Below are 18,143 nucleotides of genomic sequence, written 5' to 3' on the forward strand. Positions count from 1 at the left end.
TGTGTTGGACTTGATGCCTTCTGAGGTCCATTCCAGCTCTTAAATTCTATGACTATAACTCATTGGTTAACAGACAAAGATCCCACACTACTGTACCAATAGTTATATTTTAATATTCAGACTCTAAAAATGATGGTCCTTAGAACCCTGATAGATGCAGCCTGGGACTCTGAGCCTAAGAGGCCCAGAAAAAAATGTGGTAACCAGACTATTGACCCTGCTTCAAAGCACCCTTTGTGGAAATGTGATCTAACAGCTGCTTCTACAGGTGCTTAACTCCTGCCTCCTTAGAAGCCACAGAACTAAAGTCATCAAGAGGAAAGTCCTTTTCACTTCAGAGTCCCTCACATCTTCAAATGGTTCACTATCAGAAATAGGTTATGGTTTTTAGAATGGAAATATATTAAAGAAGATGTAGTACCATCTATCTTGCTACTGCACGCTAATGAACACCAGACTTTTCTGACTTACCGTTGGAACTTCCTATATTCGTTCTCTCTCCATTTGAAAGTCATTCAGTCAGTAAACATTTATTAAGCACTTACTGTGTATCAGGCACTGTGCTAGCACTGGGGATAAAAAAAAAAAGGCAAAAGATGGTATCTCCTTTCAAGGGGTTCACAGTCTAATGCAGGAAATCTTCTTGAGGGTAGGTACTGTCTTCCTTTTCTATTTGTAGCCTCAATATTTTGCACAAAGAAAGCATTTAATAAATGATTTTGCATAACTCTTTGTGACCGTTACCTTCTTTTTAAAATTTTCCCTATATTTTTGTTAATACATTCTAGTATATTTCCAAGAATCAAAATCAAGGTCCCTGGCCTCCTTCTAACACATAAGGCTCCACTACAGCTGTAGACGTGGCATTTGACCACTCTGTGCCTCAGTTTCCTCATCTGGGAAGTAGAGATAACAGTAATCACACTACTTATTTCAAATAGTTATTAGGGTAAAATACATTGTATAGCTTAAAATTCTATGCAAACAGCATTATTATTTCCAAGGTGCTTTTCGTTGTCTTTGAGATGAGTGATCATCTTTAGGGGGGTAAACTGACATCTTATGTGAAAGGAAAATTATGTTTTTTCATATTTCTATTATGAAAATTGATGGGATTGTTTTGCTTTGTTTTCTTTTTAAACAGAAACCGTGTAACCGGAATTTATGAACTCAGTTTGTGCAAAATGGCAGACACAGGCAGTCCTGGTAAGCAGTTGCCGTTTGTGTGTGGTATTATGCTTACTCACGGGTGCTACAAACACATGTTGGTAGAGTTCTGTTGTTCCAGAAAGCTAGCAAACATTCACTTGGGATAAAAGTAAAAATTGTCACAACAGAAATTTTATTTTGTCATAACGGATCTTCTCAGAAGTTATTCTGTTGAGAGTGATGATGGGTTTCCCTTTTGTTTCTTCTACTGCAACACAATTTTGAAAATCATTGAGACAACATGATGCGTAGAATGCTGCAGTAACTCAGAAATTAAAAGTGAATTAAAATGAACTTGCTTTGGAAAATTGACTCCTCTGGAGATAATTGACACCACATTAAGATATCACAAAACCAAAAAGAATCAGTACCATTTAGAAAGATTAAAGTGTCTTCTAACTTCTATCAAAGCATATATTTTGGTATAAGTTGATGGCTTTCATCTCTTTTTATCACTAGCCACATGGACTAAGGAAATCTTCACATTCTCTGTAAATAGTATCAGAGAGAGCAAGAGGGGCTTAGCTGAATGAATGAGAACTTTTTAATCACTAGTGGATTGTTACTTCCATAGGAAACATGTTTAAGTAGAAACCAGAATTTCATATACTTGGTTAATACAGAAAAAAATGAAGCCATTGATTTGAAATTAAGTCCTAATAGCAGTACTGAGAGGATTTTGGTGGGGAGGGTTAATCTACATTTTTATTGAGGCTTTTTGTATATCTACCCCCTTCCAGAGAACAAACCCTTTTAACAAAGAATAAAAAAGAGGGAAAGAAAGCAACTCGATGTAAACATCAAAAAAGTCTGACAAAACATACAGTGCCTCATACACAGCATCCTCAATTTGTGCAAAGAAACTAGGGGAGACTCCCCTTCTCTCCTTTCTTTGGGGCCCACCTTGGTCATTCCAGTTTCATAGTACTTGATTTCACTAAGCTGCTTGTTTGTTGGCTCTTCTCATTGACATTGTCACAGCCATTGAATATCCTTTCCCTGGTTCTGCTCACTTCACTTTGGATCAGTTCATAGAAGTCATTCCACACTTCTCTTTTCCTCATAGCACAGTCATGTTCCGTTACCTCTGTGTAGCACAACTTAGTCTGCCACCCTCCCAGTCACTGGGTATCTGCTTGCTTCTACTTCTTTGCTACTTCAAAAGTTCTGCAAAGGATGAGTATTTTGATGTGTTAGTTCTTTCTTTTTAGCATTTCCCTCTTTAGGTCTAACAGTGGAATTTCTGGGCAAAAGGGTATATTAGGGAATATAACTCCAAATTACTTTCCAAGATGGCTGGACCAATTCACAGTTCCACCAGTAGTGTGATAATGAGTTCACCTTTTCACAATCGATTGTGGGCTAGGTAATGTCTTGGAGAGTAAAATTTGAAATTAAAACATGCAGGATTTTCTTTCTTCCTTTTTTGTGAGGATGAGGAGGGTTGGGAGAAGCTGAATAGAATTTGCAAAAGTCCAAGTCTATGGAAATCAGTTTTGGAACACAGATTGATGAGTTAGTGGAGCATTAATTTTTTTGTGGAGTAAAGATGTGTTCTTCTGAAATGTTTCTATTTTCTCCATTTTAGGTATGCAAAGGAGAAGAAGAAAAGTTCTGGATACATCTGTGGCATATGTCCGGGGAGAAGAGAATCTAGCAGGCTGGCGACCCAGAGGAGACAGCCTTATTCTTGAGCATCAATGGGAACTGGAGAAACTAGAGCTTCTCCATGAGGTATCAGAGGATTGGGGCCCCTTTGAGAAGCTCCTTGTAGTTATCCTCCACTCATCTCCAGTAGTATATTGGGTGCCTTCCGACCTGAGGGGCTCGTCTTCCATTGTCATCTCTTTTATCATTTTAATATTGTCCATGGAATTTTCTTGGCAAAGATACTGGAATGATTTGCCTTTTTCTGGAGTGGATTACCTGTTGTCAGAACTCTCTACTATGACCTGGCTATCTTGGGTAACCCTCCATGGCATAGTTCATAGTCTCATGGAGCTGCATAAGCCCCTCTGGCATGGCAAGGCAATGATCCAGGAGGGGAAATTATGACCATTTTCTATCCAAATTGGTAGCCAGTCTTAAGTTTTAGAACAGTAAAGGCTATTCTGTGGTTGGTATATTATCCCTTCTTGTACCTCTTTTGTTTCCTAGTCATTGACATTTGCATGGATGTTTTTAGGTAGAGAAGACTCGTCACTTCCTCCTCCTCCGTGAGAAGCTTGGTGATAGCATCCCCAAGTCCCTGAGTGATTCACTATCTCCCAGCCTCAGCAGTGGGACCCTGAGCACATCCACCAGCATCTCTTCTCAAATCTCCACCACCACCTTGGAGAGTGCAGTCACACCAAGTGAGAGCAGTGGCTATGACTCAGCTGACATTGAGAGTCTAGTGGATCGGGAGAAAGAACTGGCTACCAAGGTACCAGTCAGCCTTGTAACCTGACGTTGTTGGGGACTAGGAAGGGAGTGTTTTCTCACAAGAGCTGCCTTTTTTACTCATAGTACCTGGTTTATTACCTTCTGTCTCCTCAATGGTTTCCTCATCAGAGAATCTTGTTCTAAAGCTTGAGTCAGTACGCTGCTTTTTGTTCAAAATAGGAGGGTCTGAGAACTAACAGTAACTGCTTCATTTAGTGTTGATGGTTCTGGTTTGTTCCTGTTCCATGTGCAGCTCTTTCCTTCTTGCCACGTTTGTTCCCTGTTCATTAAATACTGTCTGTGTTCAGTGAGTTCTGTGAAGCAGTGTGAGAGAGAGAACCACATGGAGTTAGGGGTCTGGCAAGGAGAGCCTGTGCAGTAGTAACTCAAGGACAAAATAGGCTGAGCATGAGGGAAGTAAAGGAAAGGTTTCTGACCAGGGCAGGAGGTGTGGGGGAGAAGAGTAGGGTATTGTTGGGGAGAGTGAGGCATTCCAAGAGTGTGGACACTATTAGACACCTCCTTGTCCTAGCCAAGGTAGAAGGTTGTGGGAGGTGTTTTTCTTCCTGTAATGTCAGTAAATTTGTAACTGGTTATTCTGACTACTTATGAATGGGCTTGAATAATTATACTTTTCCTGTTTCTCGTTATGTGTCTGGGGATCTTCTGAATTTTATTTTGTATCTCTTCTTCAGTGCCTACAACTTCTCACCCACACTTTCAACCGAGAATTTAACCAGGTGCACAGTAGCATCAGTGACTGTAAGGTAAGCAAATTGCTTAACGCTTATCATAATAATATAGTAATGACTTTTTTTCTCCAGCTCACCTTCCTTTTCTGTCTCCCAAATTACCTGTTTAATTCCTGCTATAGTGCCTTAAATTAGGCATATCAGTATTTGTAAGGGGTATATCACCAAGGCAATATTCACAACCCCAACGACTGTGAATCGCACGCACAAAAAAAAAAGAGCTGCTATAAATCGCAAAGCATAACAGACTCTACATATAGAAGGCAGAAGAAAAACATTTATTCAGACACCAGAAAGCCAAATCCATCATAGTAACCAAGAGGTCAATACACATTAGCACTGCAGGGGACAATGCCATTCCCAAGCCTTCCCCCCTAGCTGGGGCCTTCCCACAAACACTCACAAGACTAGCCTAAATAGATCTTGGCCTAAAGGGCTCAAGATCTCCCAATGCATCCTGGATCATTTCCAGTCATCCTGATGAATAGCTGGTCCTGGATTCAGATGACTCTGGAGAAGTGAGGCTGGTGACCTACACAGCCCTTCCTCACTCAAAATGAAGTCAAGTGCAAGTCACGTCATCATCTCTCTGATGGCATGGTCTTCTTTGGCAACAAAGGACAAACACAACAACACAAGACTGGCTATGCCTACCTGTGTCCTCTCTTCCACCCTAACTGCTCTCACCAACTTCCTCCCAGCTCTGCTCCACCCTTATGTAGGTCAATGAGATAACTGGTGTCAGTAGAACTTTACAGCAGTATAGCAGGGGTCACACAAAAGAAGCACATAAAACAATATCTTAGGTTGGGGCTTGAGCACAAGCGCCCCATCATTATCCCCTCGAACTAATGAGACCTAAAATTTTGGGGTAGGGGGCGAAGGTCTCTTCTTTCATAGATGCTTCCTGCTGAAATTGGACATAGAGCCATCCTTGCCCCAAGAGGTCCCATTCGAGAGATCAGTTCTTTAGCTGGCATCTGGAGCTTGGTCAACACCAGGTCCAGCGGTAACACATCATAGTCATGGACAGGGGGGTGACATCCGACTTAAGTGATCAGGCATCTGCAAGTAGAGGGTACTAAGCCTGCAGGAAACAAATCTAGCAAACAAGTTTAACAGACAAAAAGTCAAATCCATCATAGTAACCGGGAAGTCAATACACATTAGCACTGCAGGGCATAAAGCCCTTCCCAAGCCTTCTTCCCCACCCCCACCCCTGGGTCTTTCCACCAGCAAACACTCACAATACTAGCTGTGCCTGCCTGTGTCCTCTCTCATAATTAAGCAAAAATACATTAACGATACATCTGACTCCTCATATTCATTCCTATATTTTTAGGCCAGGAGCTTTGATTGCTCAACCCACAATAAGGACCTCACTGAGGGACTTGGGAAAAGGTATTGCTACCTCCTTAGTGGAGGGAAGTGTTTGTCCACCTACAACAAAAAGAGGTGAAAAATCTTATTCATTTCAATGATCCCTTAATAAGCACCTCCTGTATAGGGAGGGTTAGGCATGAGAGATGCAGAGATGAAAAGAAAACCATCCCTGCCCTCAAAGAGGTTACATTCCACACGGGGGCAGGGGGTGGAAAGGGGGGGGGGGGGCGGTAGGCCACAGTACATGATAAGAACATGCTCACAGATAAGTAGGTCCACAGTATTTTCAGGAGAGAGACAGCACTGACTGTGTGCTGAGGTCATCATGAAAGGTTTCACACAGGACAGAGGAGTGAACTCAAGGCGTCTATGACCTTGTTTTTAGAGTCTTTAAATAGATGTATTTCAGTGTGATTGGTTTCCTTTGTAATCCTATGTATCTTGTTTTGTGTATTTAAAACTGAGTCTGAGCAGGATTCTGTAGGCTTCCCCAGATACTGCCAGAGGGATGCAGGATGAAAAAAAGGTTAAGAAGCTCTGATATAAGAGGTATCTCCGAAGCCAAACCTTAAAGGAAAATAAGGGGTTGTAAGATCTTATTGTGAAATCACTGCGTGAGAAAAATCAGCTTTGGATTCCTTAGAAACATGCATTTTCTGAGTCAAGAGATCATAGATGAGGAGCTGGAAGGGCCCTTAGTAGTCGCTGAATCCAACCCCCTTCATTTATTCTGTCTTCTTTTCTTCCCTTTCTTTTTTTAATGCTGAACTTAATACCAGAAAAGAGAGTAGACGTCTTGGCGAGCTGTTTTTCTTTACCATGTTATTGTCCTCATTTGTACTGTTGTCCTAGCTCGGCTCACGTTGTTCCACGTCAGTTCACGTTTCCTGGGTTCTCTGAAATTGTCTCTGATTATCGCTCATGGTGCTGTCCAGTTCCATTGTTTGTTCACCATTCCCAACTGAGGGCTCTCTCTCTTACCCTTCTCTGCTTTTTTTTCTTTTGCCTTTTAAATCTCACATCAGGATTTACTCTCAGCTCTTCCCTCCACAGTATTATCCTCCCTCTTCACTCTCCAACTCCCCCACTCTCAACATCACTCTTGCTTCTTTGTAGAGTTGGAGGCTTTTCAGGCCAGACCCTGCTCAACCCTCCCTCCCCTGGGTGTTTCAGAGAAGAGTGAGATTTATTAGAACGTTCTCTTCCCCTACTCCTTCTTTGTGTGTATATATTCTTCTCACATACCCCAGTTAAGAAAACAGCAAATTTTGCCCTCGTCTTCATGTTTTCTAGAGGCGGCTAGGAGGCACCACAGGGCACAGAGCCCTGGACCTGGAGACAGGAAGACCTGAGTTCAAATCCAGCTTCATACACTTAATAGCAGTGTGACCCTGGTCTAGCCACTTCACTCTGTCTGCCTTGGTTTCCTCAGCTGTCAAATGGGGATTAAAACTAGCATCTTCCTCCCAGGGTTATTATGAGGTTGGCATTAGCTGTGTGCAGAGTGCTTAGCATGGGGCCTGGTGCTCATAGTAAGTGTTTTTGCCAAATGCTGTCTCTTTGCTTCCTCCTGTTATTGATTGCTTCTGCTTCTTGCTTATCTAACCTATTTCACTCAATGACTTTTCTCTTTTTTTAACCATATTAAATGGTTTGGATCATAGGGTACATGGAGGGCTGTAAGGTGTAAGAGGTCAGGTTATAAAGAGCTTTAAATGTCACACAGAGAATGTTTATGAGGTAAGATAACAGGGAGTCACTGGAGTTCATGAAGCAAGCAGGTGATGGTCAGACATACACTTTATTTTTTTAAGTTTAATTGACTTTATTTTTACATTATAAACATTTCCAGATTACTCCCAGTCTATGAGAACTCTCTTGTAGTAAAATAATACAATTAAGTAAAATTCACAATAATGACTGACATTTATCTGATGTTTACTATGCGCCAGACTCTGTTAACTGCTTTACAGTTATTATCTCATTTGGTCCACAATACAGTGACCTCTGACAATGCATGCAGTATTCCCCATCTGTAGCAGCACCTCCAACCTCTCTGTCTTGTAAAGTGTTTTATTTAAATGAACAGAAACCAATATTCTTCCTCTTTTGCCCTACCCCATCAAAAAAAGAAAGACAGATTCCTTGTCATAAACGTGCATATTCAAGCAAAACAAATTCCCCCATAATGAGTGTTTCCTTCTGCAGCCCAAGGTCCACCCTCTGTCAGGAGGTGGGGAGCTTACTTCATCAGCCCTCTGAAATCATGGGTGGTCATTGCCTCTATCTTTACAGTGAGGTTGTTATGGCATACATTTTTATGTTCTGCTCCTTTTACTGACTTCATTCACTTTCGTCATACTGACATTATGGTGTAGCATGTTCTGCTTCTGCTCACTTCACCCTGAATCATTTTGTACATGTCTTCCCAGCCCTCTTTGAAATGATTTCTTCCCTCATTTCCTACAGCATAATTTTATCATTCACATACCACAATTTATTTAGTCCTTCCACCAAAAAAAAAGAGCTGCTCTGAGGATCTTTTCCTATTTCTTTGATCTCTTTTGGATCTAGGCCTAGCAGTGGTATAGCTAAGTCACAGAGCCCACGATATTTATTAACTTTTTGAGCCTGATACCAAATTGTTTCCCAAAGTAGTTGTGCCTATTCATGTGTCTATCAATAGTGTATTTACCACAGCCTCTCCAACATGGATCATTTTCCCTTTTTGTCATCTTTGCCAATGGGGTAAGAATCTTAGAATTGCTTTAATTTGCATTTCTCTAATTAGTAATGATTTGAAACATTTCTTTCACATGGCTATAAGATAGCCTAGATTTCTTCCTTTGAGAATTTCCTGTTCATATCCTTTGGAAAACCATTTTGGCAACTGAATGGAGGATGAATTGGAATTCATAGAGTATTGAGAGAGCAGTGCCAGCTAAAAGCCTATTGTAATAGTCCAGGCAAGAGGTGCCAAAGTCCTGAATTAGCTTGGTGGCTGGGGTGGTTGGAAGGGGAGTGATGGAGGCGTAGACAAAAGATAGCGTGAAGGCTGAAGAAGCAAGATTTGGCAGTAAACTGGAGATGTAAGGGAGTACAAGAGGAGTCAGAGATGGAATCTTGCTTTTGCCCTCCCCACTCAGTTGAACTACTCTTTACCATTGATTTCTTAATTTCCAAATCTAAGGATCTTTTCTCAGTCCTTATCTTACTGCATTTGACAGTATGGGCTGCCTTCTCCTCCTGGATACGCTGGAATTTCATGACAAAATTTTTCTCCTACACATCTGACCTCTCCCTTTCAGGCTTTTTTACTTTTCCATGAACTCCAGTTTCTTTATCTGATAATCTTTTATCATTCTATCTTTACCTATGCCTTATGACCCTTAACACCAGTTTGTTATCCTCTCCATGACCTTCATTCCCACTACCCCTCATTTTTTTTCCTAGACCATCATCCTTGCACCAGCTACCTTGTCTTCAATATTTGTAAAGTATTTAGCATAATACCTGACATATAGTAGGCACTGTATAAATGCTTATTCACTTCACTTCTCTTCCCATCCTTCTGTATCTCAACATTTCAATCTGAATGTCCTGTAAGCATCTCAAACTTGACATGTCCAAAATACAACTTAGTATCTTTAATATCCACCCCTCTTCTAAGCTTCCTTCTTTTTGTCAAAGAAACTACCATTATTCCAGTCTCTCACATTTATACCTTTGGCGTCATCCTAGACTTCTCATTCTCCCCATTCCACATATCTAATCAGCTGACAGTTCTTGTCATTTCCTAGCTCCATAACTTCTCTGACCTCTAACCCCTTCTTTCTACTCACATAGCCACCGCTTTAATTCAGGCCCTCCTCCTTCCTGGATTATTGTAACATTTTCCTAATTGGGCTCCCTACCTCAAGTCTGTTTCCACTCCAGTCTATCCTGTACTCTGCTACCAATAGAATCATCTCAAATCTTTCATCACCCAGCCCCAACCTCTCTTTCCTGATTTATTGACCATGCTTTGCAATTCAGTCAAACTTTGCTTTTCTCTCCTCCATCTCCCATTTCTGTGTCTTTGCGCTGGCTTTCCCACTGACAACTTCCTTCTTTCCTTCTCATTGTATTCATTTCTTCAATACACATCTCCAGCATCCTCCTTCTTGAAGCCTCCTAGTGCCCATTCTCCCTAACTACCAAGTATTTAAGTTCCACGTATTTATTCTCTCTCCCTCTCCCCCTCTTTCCTTCTCTCTCTCTCTCTCTCTCTCTCTTTCTCTTCCCCTCTCCTCTTCCCCTCTCCTCTTCCCTCTCCCTCCCTCTTTCCTTCCTCCTCCAAAATATGGTCCTTATTAATAAGTGCTTGTTGAATGTTTGATTAAGTAATTTAATTCTCTTTTTAAGTTATAAAAGCAAATCCTTCAAATTCTAGCATTTGATTTTTTTTTAGGGCAACTTTAAACTCCTCCCCTGCTTTCCAGATGTTTTGCCATAATCTAACTTATCCTGTTTTGTTTGTGTCTGCAGTTGTCTGATATTTCTCCAATTGGGCGAGATCCATCAGTGTCCAGTTTCAGCAGTGCCACCCTCACCCCTTCATCTACCTGCCCCTCTCTGGTAGACTCAAGGTGCAGCTCAGGGGACCAGAAGTAGGTATCACTTACCCACTTGGAGATGATGACTTGGGTGTCACATGGCAATGACTGGTTTCCTTCTTATTGCAGCTGCTGGATTCTCTATCTTAAAGCATGCCTTTTGGTTGCCTCCAAAGTGCCCTTCTTTTGTCTTCTTTCCCTTTTCTCTTCTAACTTGTAATCTCTTGTGTAAAAAAAAAATTGTACATTAGAAAAAAATATCATTGTCTAAAATAAATTTTGTATGCTGCATAGAAAAAAATATATAGGATAATCCTATAAAATGAAAAGGGCTGCTAGTTGGCGAAGTAGATAAAGTGCTGGGCCTGGAATCAGAAAGATCTGAGTTCAAATATGGCCTTAGACACTGACTAGCTGTGTGACCCTGGGCAAGTCACTTTACCCTGTTTGCCTCAAGTTCCTCATCTATAAAATGGCAAACTGCTCCAGTATCTTTGCCAAGAAAACCCCAAATGGGGTCATGAAGAGTCAGATACAACTAAAAATAACTGAATGACTGAAACAATAACGTATAGTATCACACTTGTCCTAAGACCATTCATGCAAAGTTTGCAAATTAAAGAATTAAAGTCTACACCCACAGTGAGCAAATGTTATATTCTTCCAGACAGGTTCCTTTTGGATGAGTTGCACTATGTTATTTTTAAAAGACTATTTGGAATGAGAAGAGAATGGTTAAGAAATGGAAGAATCTCTTTCAAGCAGCTATTTGAATTCTCCATTTAATTTAAGTTGTTTTCTCTCATGTGACATTAGTAGATTTAGGGAATTTCTTTTGTTTTTAAAATTCCACTTTGAAATGCATTATTTGCAGTACTTTCTGGTCATGAGGATTTGCAGAATAAGATGAGGGGATGCAATTAACAGAGAAATGCTTTAAAGAGTACAAATTAATAAGCAAATATACTGTGGTAATATGATGGAACATTGTTGTAGGCCCTCAATTAGCCTGTTAATGCAGCTTCTAAAAATTCATGCTGATTGAATAGGAAATTAAACTGCTCCATGAGATTGTTTCCAGCTCTCCAAAATTATTTGGAGGACCTCTAAATCATAATGTTACACTGAGATAGATTGTGTTTTTCACAACGTAATATTTTGCAAAATAAATGCATAACATTACCTTCAGATTTTCATGAAAATAAATAAGAAGTAACTTCAATTTTACATCTCGTATTTCAATCCCTGTTTTAAAGGACCCCAGAAGCTAACTCTCGGGCTTCTAGTCCCTGCCCAGATTTGGAACAGTTCCAGTTGGTCCCAACAGTGGAGACTCCTTACTTGGCTCGAGCTGGGAAAAATGAATTCCTCAACCTCGTTCCAGATATTGAAGAAATTAGACCTGGGTAAGAAGGTCTATTTTTTAGTACAAGGCTTCTGGCGATGAGGACTAAATCATCCCATAGACTTTCCTGCTTGCCCTTCAGCATAAGGTGGATAGACTTCAGGAGGGGTTGCTGTTGCTCTGAAAGGTCTCCAGCTGAGGTCACTTAAACCCTCTACATTTGCTGCTTTGAGAAGAAGAGGGCTGGAGTTTTATATTTCCCTATGAGCTGCTTTGGGAGCAATTTCTTACCTAAATTCAATTTATCAAAAATGTATTAACCACTAATATGTGCAGAACACTATGGGAGAAATTGGGCATGTAAAGAGAAAACAGAACATCTCAAGTAGCTGAAAAGACACGTATACAGATTACTCTGCTCTAAGAACAGGTCTGTCAAGGACAGTGTAGGCTTGGGATAATGAGAGAGACTTTGTCAGGAGTCAAAGTGTTCTTTCTAGGTCCACCTAGAAATAACTGGGATGAAGGTTAGAGGCTGAGGGGTCACCCAGCGTAGCTGGTGCCTAGAGTGCCAGATGGGGAGGACTGGGAAATGAGGATAAACAAAGAGGGTCTTGGCTGCTGAAATAAGGGTACTTTGTTCAGGAGAAGTATGGAGTAGACAAGTGAGGACATGATCAGAGCAGTCCGTTAGGAAGATCATATGGAGAGCAAGAAGGGGGAGAAGTCAGAAGGCTGTCATAGGCCAGGATACTTTAGGGTGGTTATAATGAGAGGGAATAATGGAAAACTAATTATTTGTGGCAAGAAAGAGGAATGAATCAAAAATGACTGCAGAGTTTAAAGTCTTGTTGATCATTAGGATGATGGTGTCAAAAAAAAGAAGAAAACAGTTTTAGGGAGAAGTTGCGTTCTGTTAAGAACTTTTTGAGAATAAAGTGCTGTTCTGGCATACAGATAGAAATATACAGAGCAAGTAGTCAGAAATCTAGGATTGGAGCTTTAAGGAAAGTTAGGGGTAAAGATTTAGATTTCAAAGTCACCTGCACAGAGTTTTCTCTGTGTTAAGGATGTAGGAGTAGATAAGATTGCCTAAATGACCCATTTGCCTGTTTTTACCTGTTCTGGATGGATGGGTGAATGAATGAATATTGAATGAATGAATGAATGAGTGAATGAATGAAAAAATTAATGTTTACTATAGACAAAGCACTGTGCTTATTACTGGGGAATATAATTAGAAAACTTATAGACAGTCACTGCTCTCAAGGAACTTTCATTGTAATTGGGGAAGACAACGCATAGAGTCAGTTTTAACTCTAAGTCAATTGAGCCATACATATCTGTGTGTAACCTTGGCTGATGTCCTCTTATTTGTTGGGAATTAACTTTTCCTGTTGTCTTTCAGCTCAGTGGTCTCTAAGAAGGGGTACCTCCATTTTAAGGAACCCTATTCCAGCAACTGGGCTAAACATTTTGTAGTGGTGCGACGTCCATATGTATTCATCTACAATAGTGACAAGGATCCAGTAGAGCGAGGAATCATTAATTTATCTACAGCCCAAGTGGAATACAGTGAAGACCAGCAGGCAATGGTGAAGGTCAGTGCTGACATATCTTGTTTCTCCTGTAACACACGAGCAAAGTTGTGTATTCTCTGTAGCACAGGAAACTGTTCCTTCTGAAACATTCTGTCTGTGGAGCTGAATCAAGGCACCAGCCAGGGAGATATTCATTCGCTGCAAATGTTGTGGAGAAGAGCCACTACAGAATCCACATCCAAAAGGGAGTCCCTGTAAACTGAGATCCTCCAGATGTCTCTGTTGGTGAATGATATTAGACTGCAACAAGCCCTAGAACAAGGCAGATCTTCCTAAATGAAATCTATAATTAGTGAAAATGTTGAGTTTGGTCTTACTGCCCACTTAGAAAAAAATAAGATTGCCTTTTCTCCAGACTGTGTTGTACAGGATAACCTGTAGCACTCCTCCATTGATCTAGACACCTCGCACAGCCATTGCAGACCAATGGTGAATGGGACCCAGAATAGGAAGGAGAGCAGTCTGGATTGCCTTTGGGAACTTTCAGTGGTGATCCCAAGCTGCTGTCTAAAGAGACCTTCTAATATCAGTAGTCTCTGGGGGATGTTAGGGGGCTGCAAGGCATAGGAAGGCATAGGCTGCAAGCCCCTGGAAACTGGAGCCAAGGATCCCTTCAAGGGCAATGGTGAAGTATGTGATGAGTGTAAGCAGGTTGCAACACATTGCAAGCCAGAAATTAGGCTGGATAAAGTGTTGTAAAAAATGTAATAAAAGAAATATATGTTCAAAAAATAATGTGGGCTGATCACATGGTGAGAGCAAGGTGAAGAGCACGACAGCTCACACTTCCCAGTAGTAGTCTCAAGAGAATCAGAGGAAACCAGCCAGAAGTGGACCTTCTGACAAAAACCTGTGAGAAGACATGAGTAGGCAGGCATGAATGGAAAGTCATTAATTAAGCCCTTTCTATATGCTAAGCCACATGTCAAACCCTGGGGAGTACAAATATAAAAGCAAAGACATGCCCTGCCCTCAGGGAACTTATGGACAACCGACACATGTCGTGGGATCATGTGTGGGACCACAAAAGAGCAGAGGGACAGTAATTCTCCTCCTTCAAGAATTACGGCATTAGAGTTGCTTTGGTTGTGGTTGTTAGTTACATAAGTAGAAAAGGGGTTGAAAGGGGAGAGGGTACACTTGAGGCCAAGACAAGGCATTTAGTCAGAATGTGTCTGGGCCTTGAAAATGATGGTGGGGGAAGAGCCAAGGCTCCAAGACAGAAGGTCCCCCAGAGCAGTAAGGTGAAGCTGGGCAGAGGGTGGAGGAATAGAGGAAATGGCCACGGCATAAGGAGAGAAAGGAAGCCTGCCTGATAGCTGAGGCTTTGCTGAAATAGTGGCCTGAAAATACCAGTCACCAGACATGACAACAGGGCCCTTGGATGGAAGGCCCAGGCAGCAGCTTGGGGAGTCTAGAGCTGAAGCTGGCTGCACAGAGGGCATGATGGCACGTGGTTTGTAATCTGTAAATCTGTATCATCAGAGCACTTGCCCATCTTAGTGAGATCACCAATCCTTTGGAGTGCCAAATGCTTGGAAAAGGTGTCAAGATGTCCTGCATTAACCAGAACATAGTTTGAATGTGGACCAGTACTACCATGTTTGAAGGGCAGGGGGCCTATGGCATGCCACTTAACTGTCCTCAGATTCAGTCTCTTCATCTGAGAAATATGGAAAAGATCTGCCTTTGTGGAAAACCAACGTAAACTAAATAATGGCCAACATGTATATATTACCTTGTGCTTTCTCAAAGCCCTTTCCTCTCCCCATAAAGAGGATAGTACAAATATTATTGTGAGCTCCCAATTGGAACTTGACATTCCAAGATAAAAGTCTCTTGCCCGCCCCTGGCCGTGTCCACTCTGGTATCTAGCACGGGCTCCTGACAAGGTCTGCAGTCCCGTTCCAGTCCTGTGTCTGTGGTACCCTGCTGCCTCCTGGTGAACGTATTTGGTAAGAATGTAAAACCCTGGAAAATTATTCATCTTGTTATTAACTCTCTTACTCTCTGTGCTTATCCTAGACGTCCAACACCTTTGCTGTATTCACAAAGCACCGCGGCGTCCTTCTGCAGGCCATCAATGATAAAGACATGAATGACTGGTTATATGCCTTTAACCCACTCCTTGCTGGCACAATACGGTAAAAAATGGCACATTCCTGTCTTTCCTTTCTGCCATTTAGTTTTGAAGCCCTAAGAGAATCAGCATTTGTAAGTGGGAAGTGGTTACTAAGAGTTGCTCACCAAATTTGATATAAAAGGAGAAAAATCATTTAATATTTGAAGCTGAATAGCCTGAGTTTGAGGTGCCTGCACTCCCCGTGAGACCTATCCTGTCATACCCTATTCTTATGTACACCTCAAACCTCATTTGCACCTTCTCTGTTTTCTTTCATTACCTTCATTACTGTTCTTTAGACTTTCTCCAGGCATGGAATGGGAGTCAGATTTCAGATTGTTTTATTTTTGCTTATACCAGCGTTTGGATCACAAGTCCATGTCTGGGAGTTACTGTTGTTCAGCCCTATGTTGGGGCACTTCCTAAAAAAGCTATTCCCACTAAGTGTGCAGGAGGAAGTTGTAATAGTCTGGGCTTTCTGTCCAAGAGGCCCAAATCCCTGGCTCTGATCCCTGAGAGAGGAGGCCCCAAGCGTGAGTCACAGAAGAGAGGCAGGAAGCGGACAGAACTGCAATCCAATTAACTTAGGATTTTTTCCTGTCTCTTATAGGTCAAAACTCTCTCGAAGACGCACAGGTCCATTGAAGTACTGAGCAGATGCTGAAGAGCCCCCTCCCTCACCTTCAGATGGAGAGAAAGGGTCATTGCTCATTCTCTTTGTGCTTCTTGATGGTTCTCCTTGTACGTGCTCCTGTGGCTTAACTCCTGCTCCTTCCCCACCATGCAGTTTTCTAGCCCTCTTGTTCCCCAACCCTTCTTGCGCTGTCCTCTTTTCATTTCTCCTTTACTGAGAATACTACTAGTAGCATGTGGTCAAACAAAAGGAAAAATGGAAAAAAAAGAGGGAATTCAATGAATCTCCAAATTTTTTTGTTAGGGTTTTTTTGTTGGGGTAGGGGTGTTCATTTTGGATTATTGGTTAGTTCTTCTGACCACCTTTGGCGTCTGTACTGCTATCTTTGGATATTTTAGTCTGTCGTTGAAAACTGCTTATGACTTTTCTTCCCCTTTCCTGATTTGTGGGGAGGTCACTACAGTTTACCCAGTGACCTGAAACCTACTGGAAGGAGAAGGAATCCAGCCCCTTTGTGACTTGGATAAGGGGCCTTACTCTTGCCAGAAACCACTGTTCGATTGCTTTCTCTGTTTTTTGTTTTTCTTCCTTTTCTGGCTCTGGTTTATCCTTAAGTTTTTTTCCAGACAAAGCGGCTATGATGAAAATTGAACACTTCACTCTTTCTGAGAATTAATTGGAGCTCACTTGAAATGAGATTCTCTGATAGTTTAGTTGAAGGTTGGGGAGAAAATTATTTTCAGTAGGCTTGTAGCAGTGGCTTTCTCCATTAAAGGAAGGTGGCTCTACTGTTGGCATCAGGTAAGGATTGTGAGATGTCAGCTTGCATGTCACTATGCCATTAGGGTCCCAACCACAAGGGTGGAAACAATTAGACAAGAGTTCTACCAAGTCATCACTCCCTGTAAGTCCCATGCAGCTGGAAAAATACAATCCCTGTAGGACATCAGATTAAGAAGGAAAGTTGATTGACTAGGACCTGAAACTTACCACCTTAGCACTAGTAATGTTACTGGGGTTGCCCTTTGGAATCCATGCATTGAAGTATGAGAATTAGCCAAAAAGGAGGAATATTTCATTTGTGATGAATAATAATAATACTATTAATATTATAATTGTTAATTGGTGAAGTCATCATTGATCCAAGAAAACTACCATCAAAAAGAGTGGTAATCAAGATTCCCTACATTTGGTCCCACTGGCCTTCATCCAAGAAGAGGAAGTATACTCCTTCTGTATCCATATGTACTTCTAGCTTTATTTTGCAGGTCCCTGAGTTGAGATGGCCAAAACAAAATCTCCTCTGAGGTGTCTGTGTGTCTGTGTGTGTGCGTAAATAAGGGCATATAAAAGAAGACAATGTGTGCCTCAACTCATGAGTTTGAACTGTGTCAGACTTTTTCCTTCCCTTATATTCTCTTGTCCCTCCTGCTCTCTGCCTTTCTTCCCTAGAGAGTTAAGGGGTCTTACTAGATAGAAAAGAAGGGACTCCCTACTGAGAAAGGAAAAGGCTACTACTGAATAAGAGCATCAGGCAACTTCATCTGCTTTGGAGGGATGGTCCCTAGAGGGCCAGTGCACTGCCCTTCTTATCCTATCTGTTTTTTTCATTGGCCACTGAGTTATACAGAAATGACTGAAGATTACAAAGGTCTCCAGGTTACCTCAATTGATTTATAAGATGACTGGAGATTCTTTTGCCCTCCTGTACTTCCAAAGTTGCACTCGCTTCTACTGTAGCCACACTTGAAGGTTGTGCACTGAGATTGCAGCCTTGAGGTTGATGGCGTTCCCCAACAGGGCCCAGATAGATTATGATCGTGGCAGCCAGAGAAGTCTATGGGAGCTCAGATTGCCTTCTCCACAGACTTGTTCATCCCACAATTAGGTCTCATCCCTTCAACACTGAGTTCCCTTGCTTCATCCACTAGAGCTGCCCTGCAGGTAAGAGGATGAGCAAGTCTGAGAGCTTGGTGCAAGAGAAACAGGAAGGCAGAAATCATGACATGGTGGACCCTATCTTTCTACCTTAACTGGAAAGAGCTGAAACCCTCCTATCTCATTTGTTTTGTTAGCTG

At 41.6% G+C, this 18,143-nt stretch overlaps 1 protein-coding gene across 4 annotated transcripts in view; it reads left to right on the top strand.

The window, feature by feature from the left end:
• Positions 1–17,381, top strand: part of KIF1B (kinesin family member 1B) — a 174,933-nt gene extending 157,552 nt beyond the window's left edge. For all 4 annotated transcript variants that reach the window (XM_072608820.1, XM_072608816.1, XM_072608817.1 and 1 more), the window contains 9 exons: positions 1,145–1,206; positions 2,798–2,943; positions 3,395–3,634; positions 4,329–4,400; positions 10,296–10,417; positions 11,620–11,769; positions 13,117–13,309; positions 15,335–15,453; positions 16,042–17,381. In XM_072608820.1, the coding sequence (XP_072464921.1) occupies positions 1,145–1,206; positions 2,798–2,943; positions 3,395–3,634; positions 4,329–4,400; positions 10,296–10,417; positions 11,620–11,769; positions 13,117–13,309; positions 15,335–15,453; positions 16,042–16,084 (1,147 nt within the window). In that variant the 3' untranslated portion in view covers positions 16,085–17,381. The remainder of the gene's footprint in view (positions 1–1,144; positions 1,207–2,797; positions 2,944–3,394; positions 3,635–4,328; positions 4,401–10,295; positions 10,418–11,619; positions 11,770–13,116; positions 13,310–15,334; positions 15,454–16,041) is intronic.
• The last annotated feature ends 762 nt before the right edge of the window (positions 17,382–18,143 follow it).

Source organism: Notamacropus eugenii, chromosome 5 (genome assembly GCF_028372415.1).
Source record: "Notamacropus eugenii isolate mMacEug1 chromosome 5, mMacEug1.pri_v2, whole genome shotgun sequence".
Lineage (NCBI taxonomy): Eukaryota > Metazoa > Chordata > Mammalia > Diprotodontia > Macropodidae > Notamacropus > Notamacropus eugenii.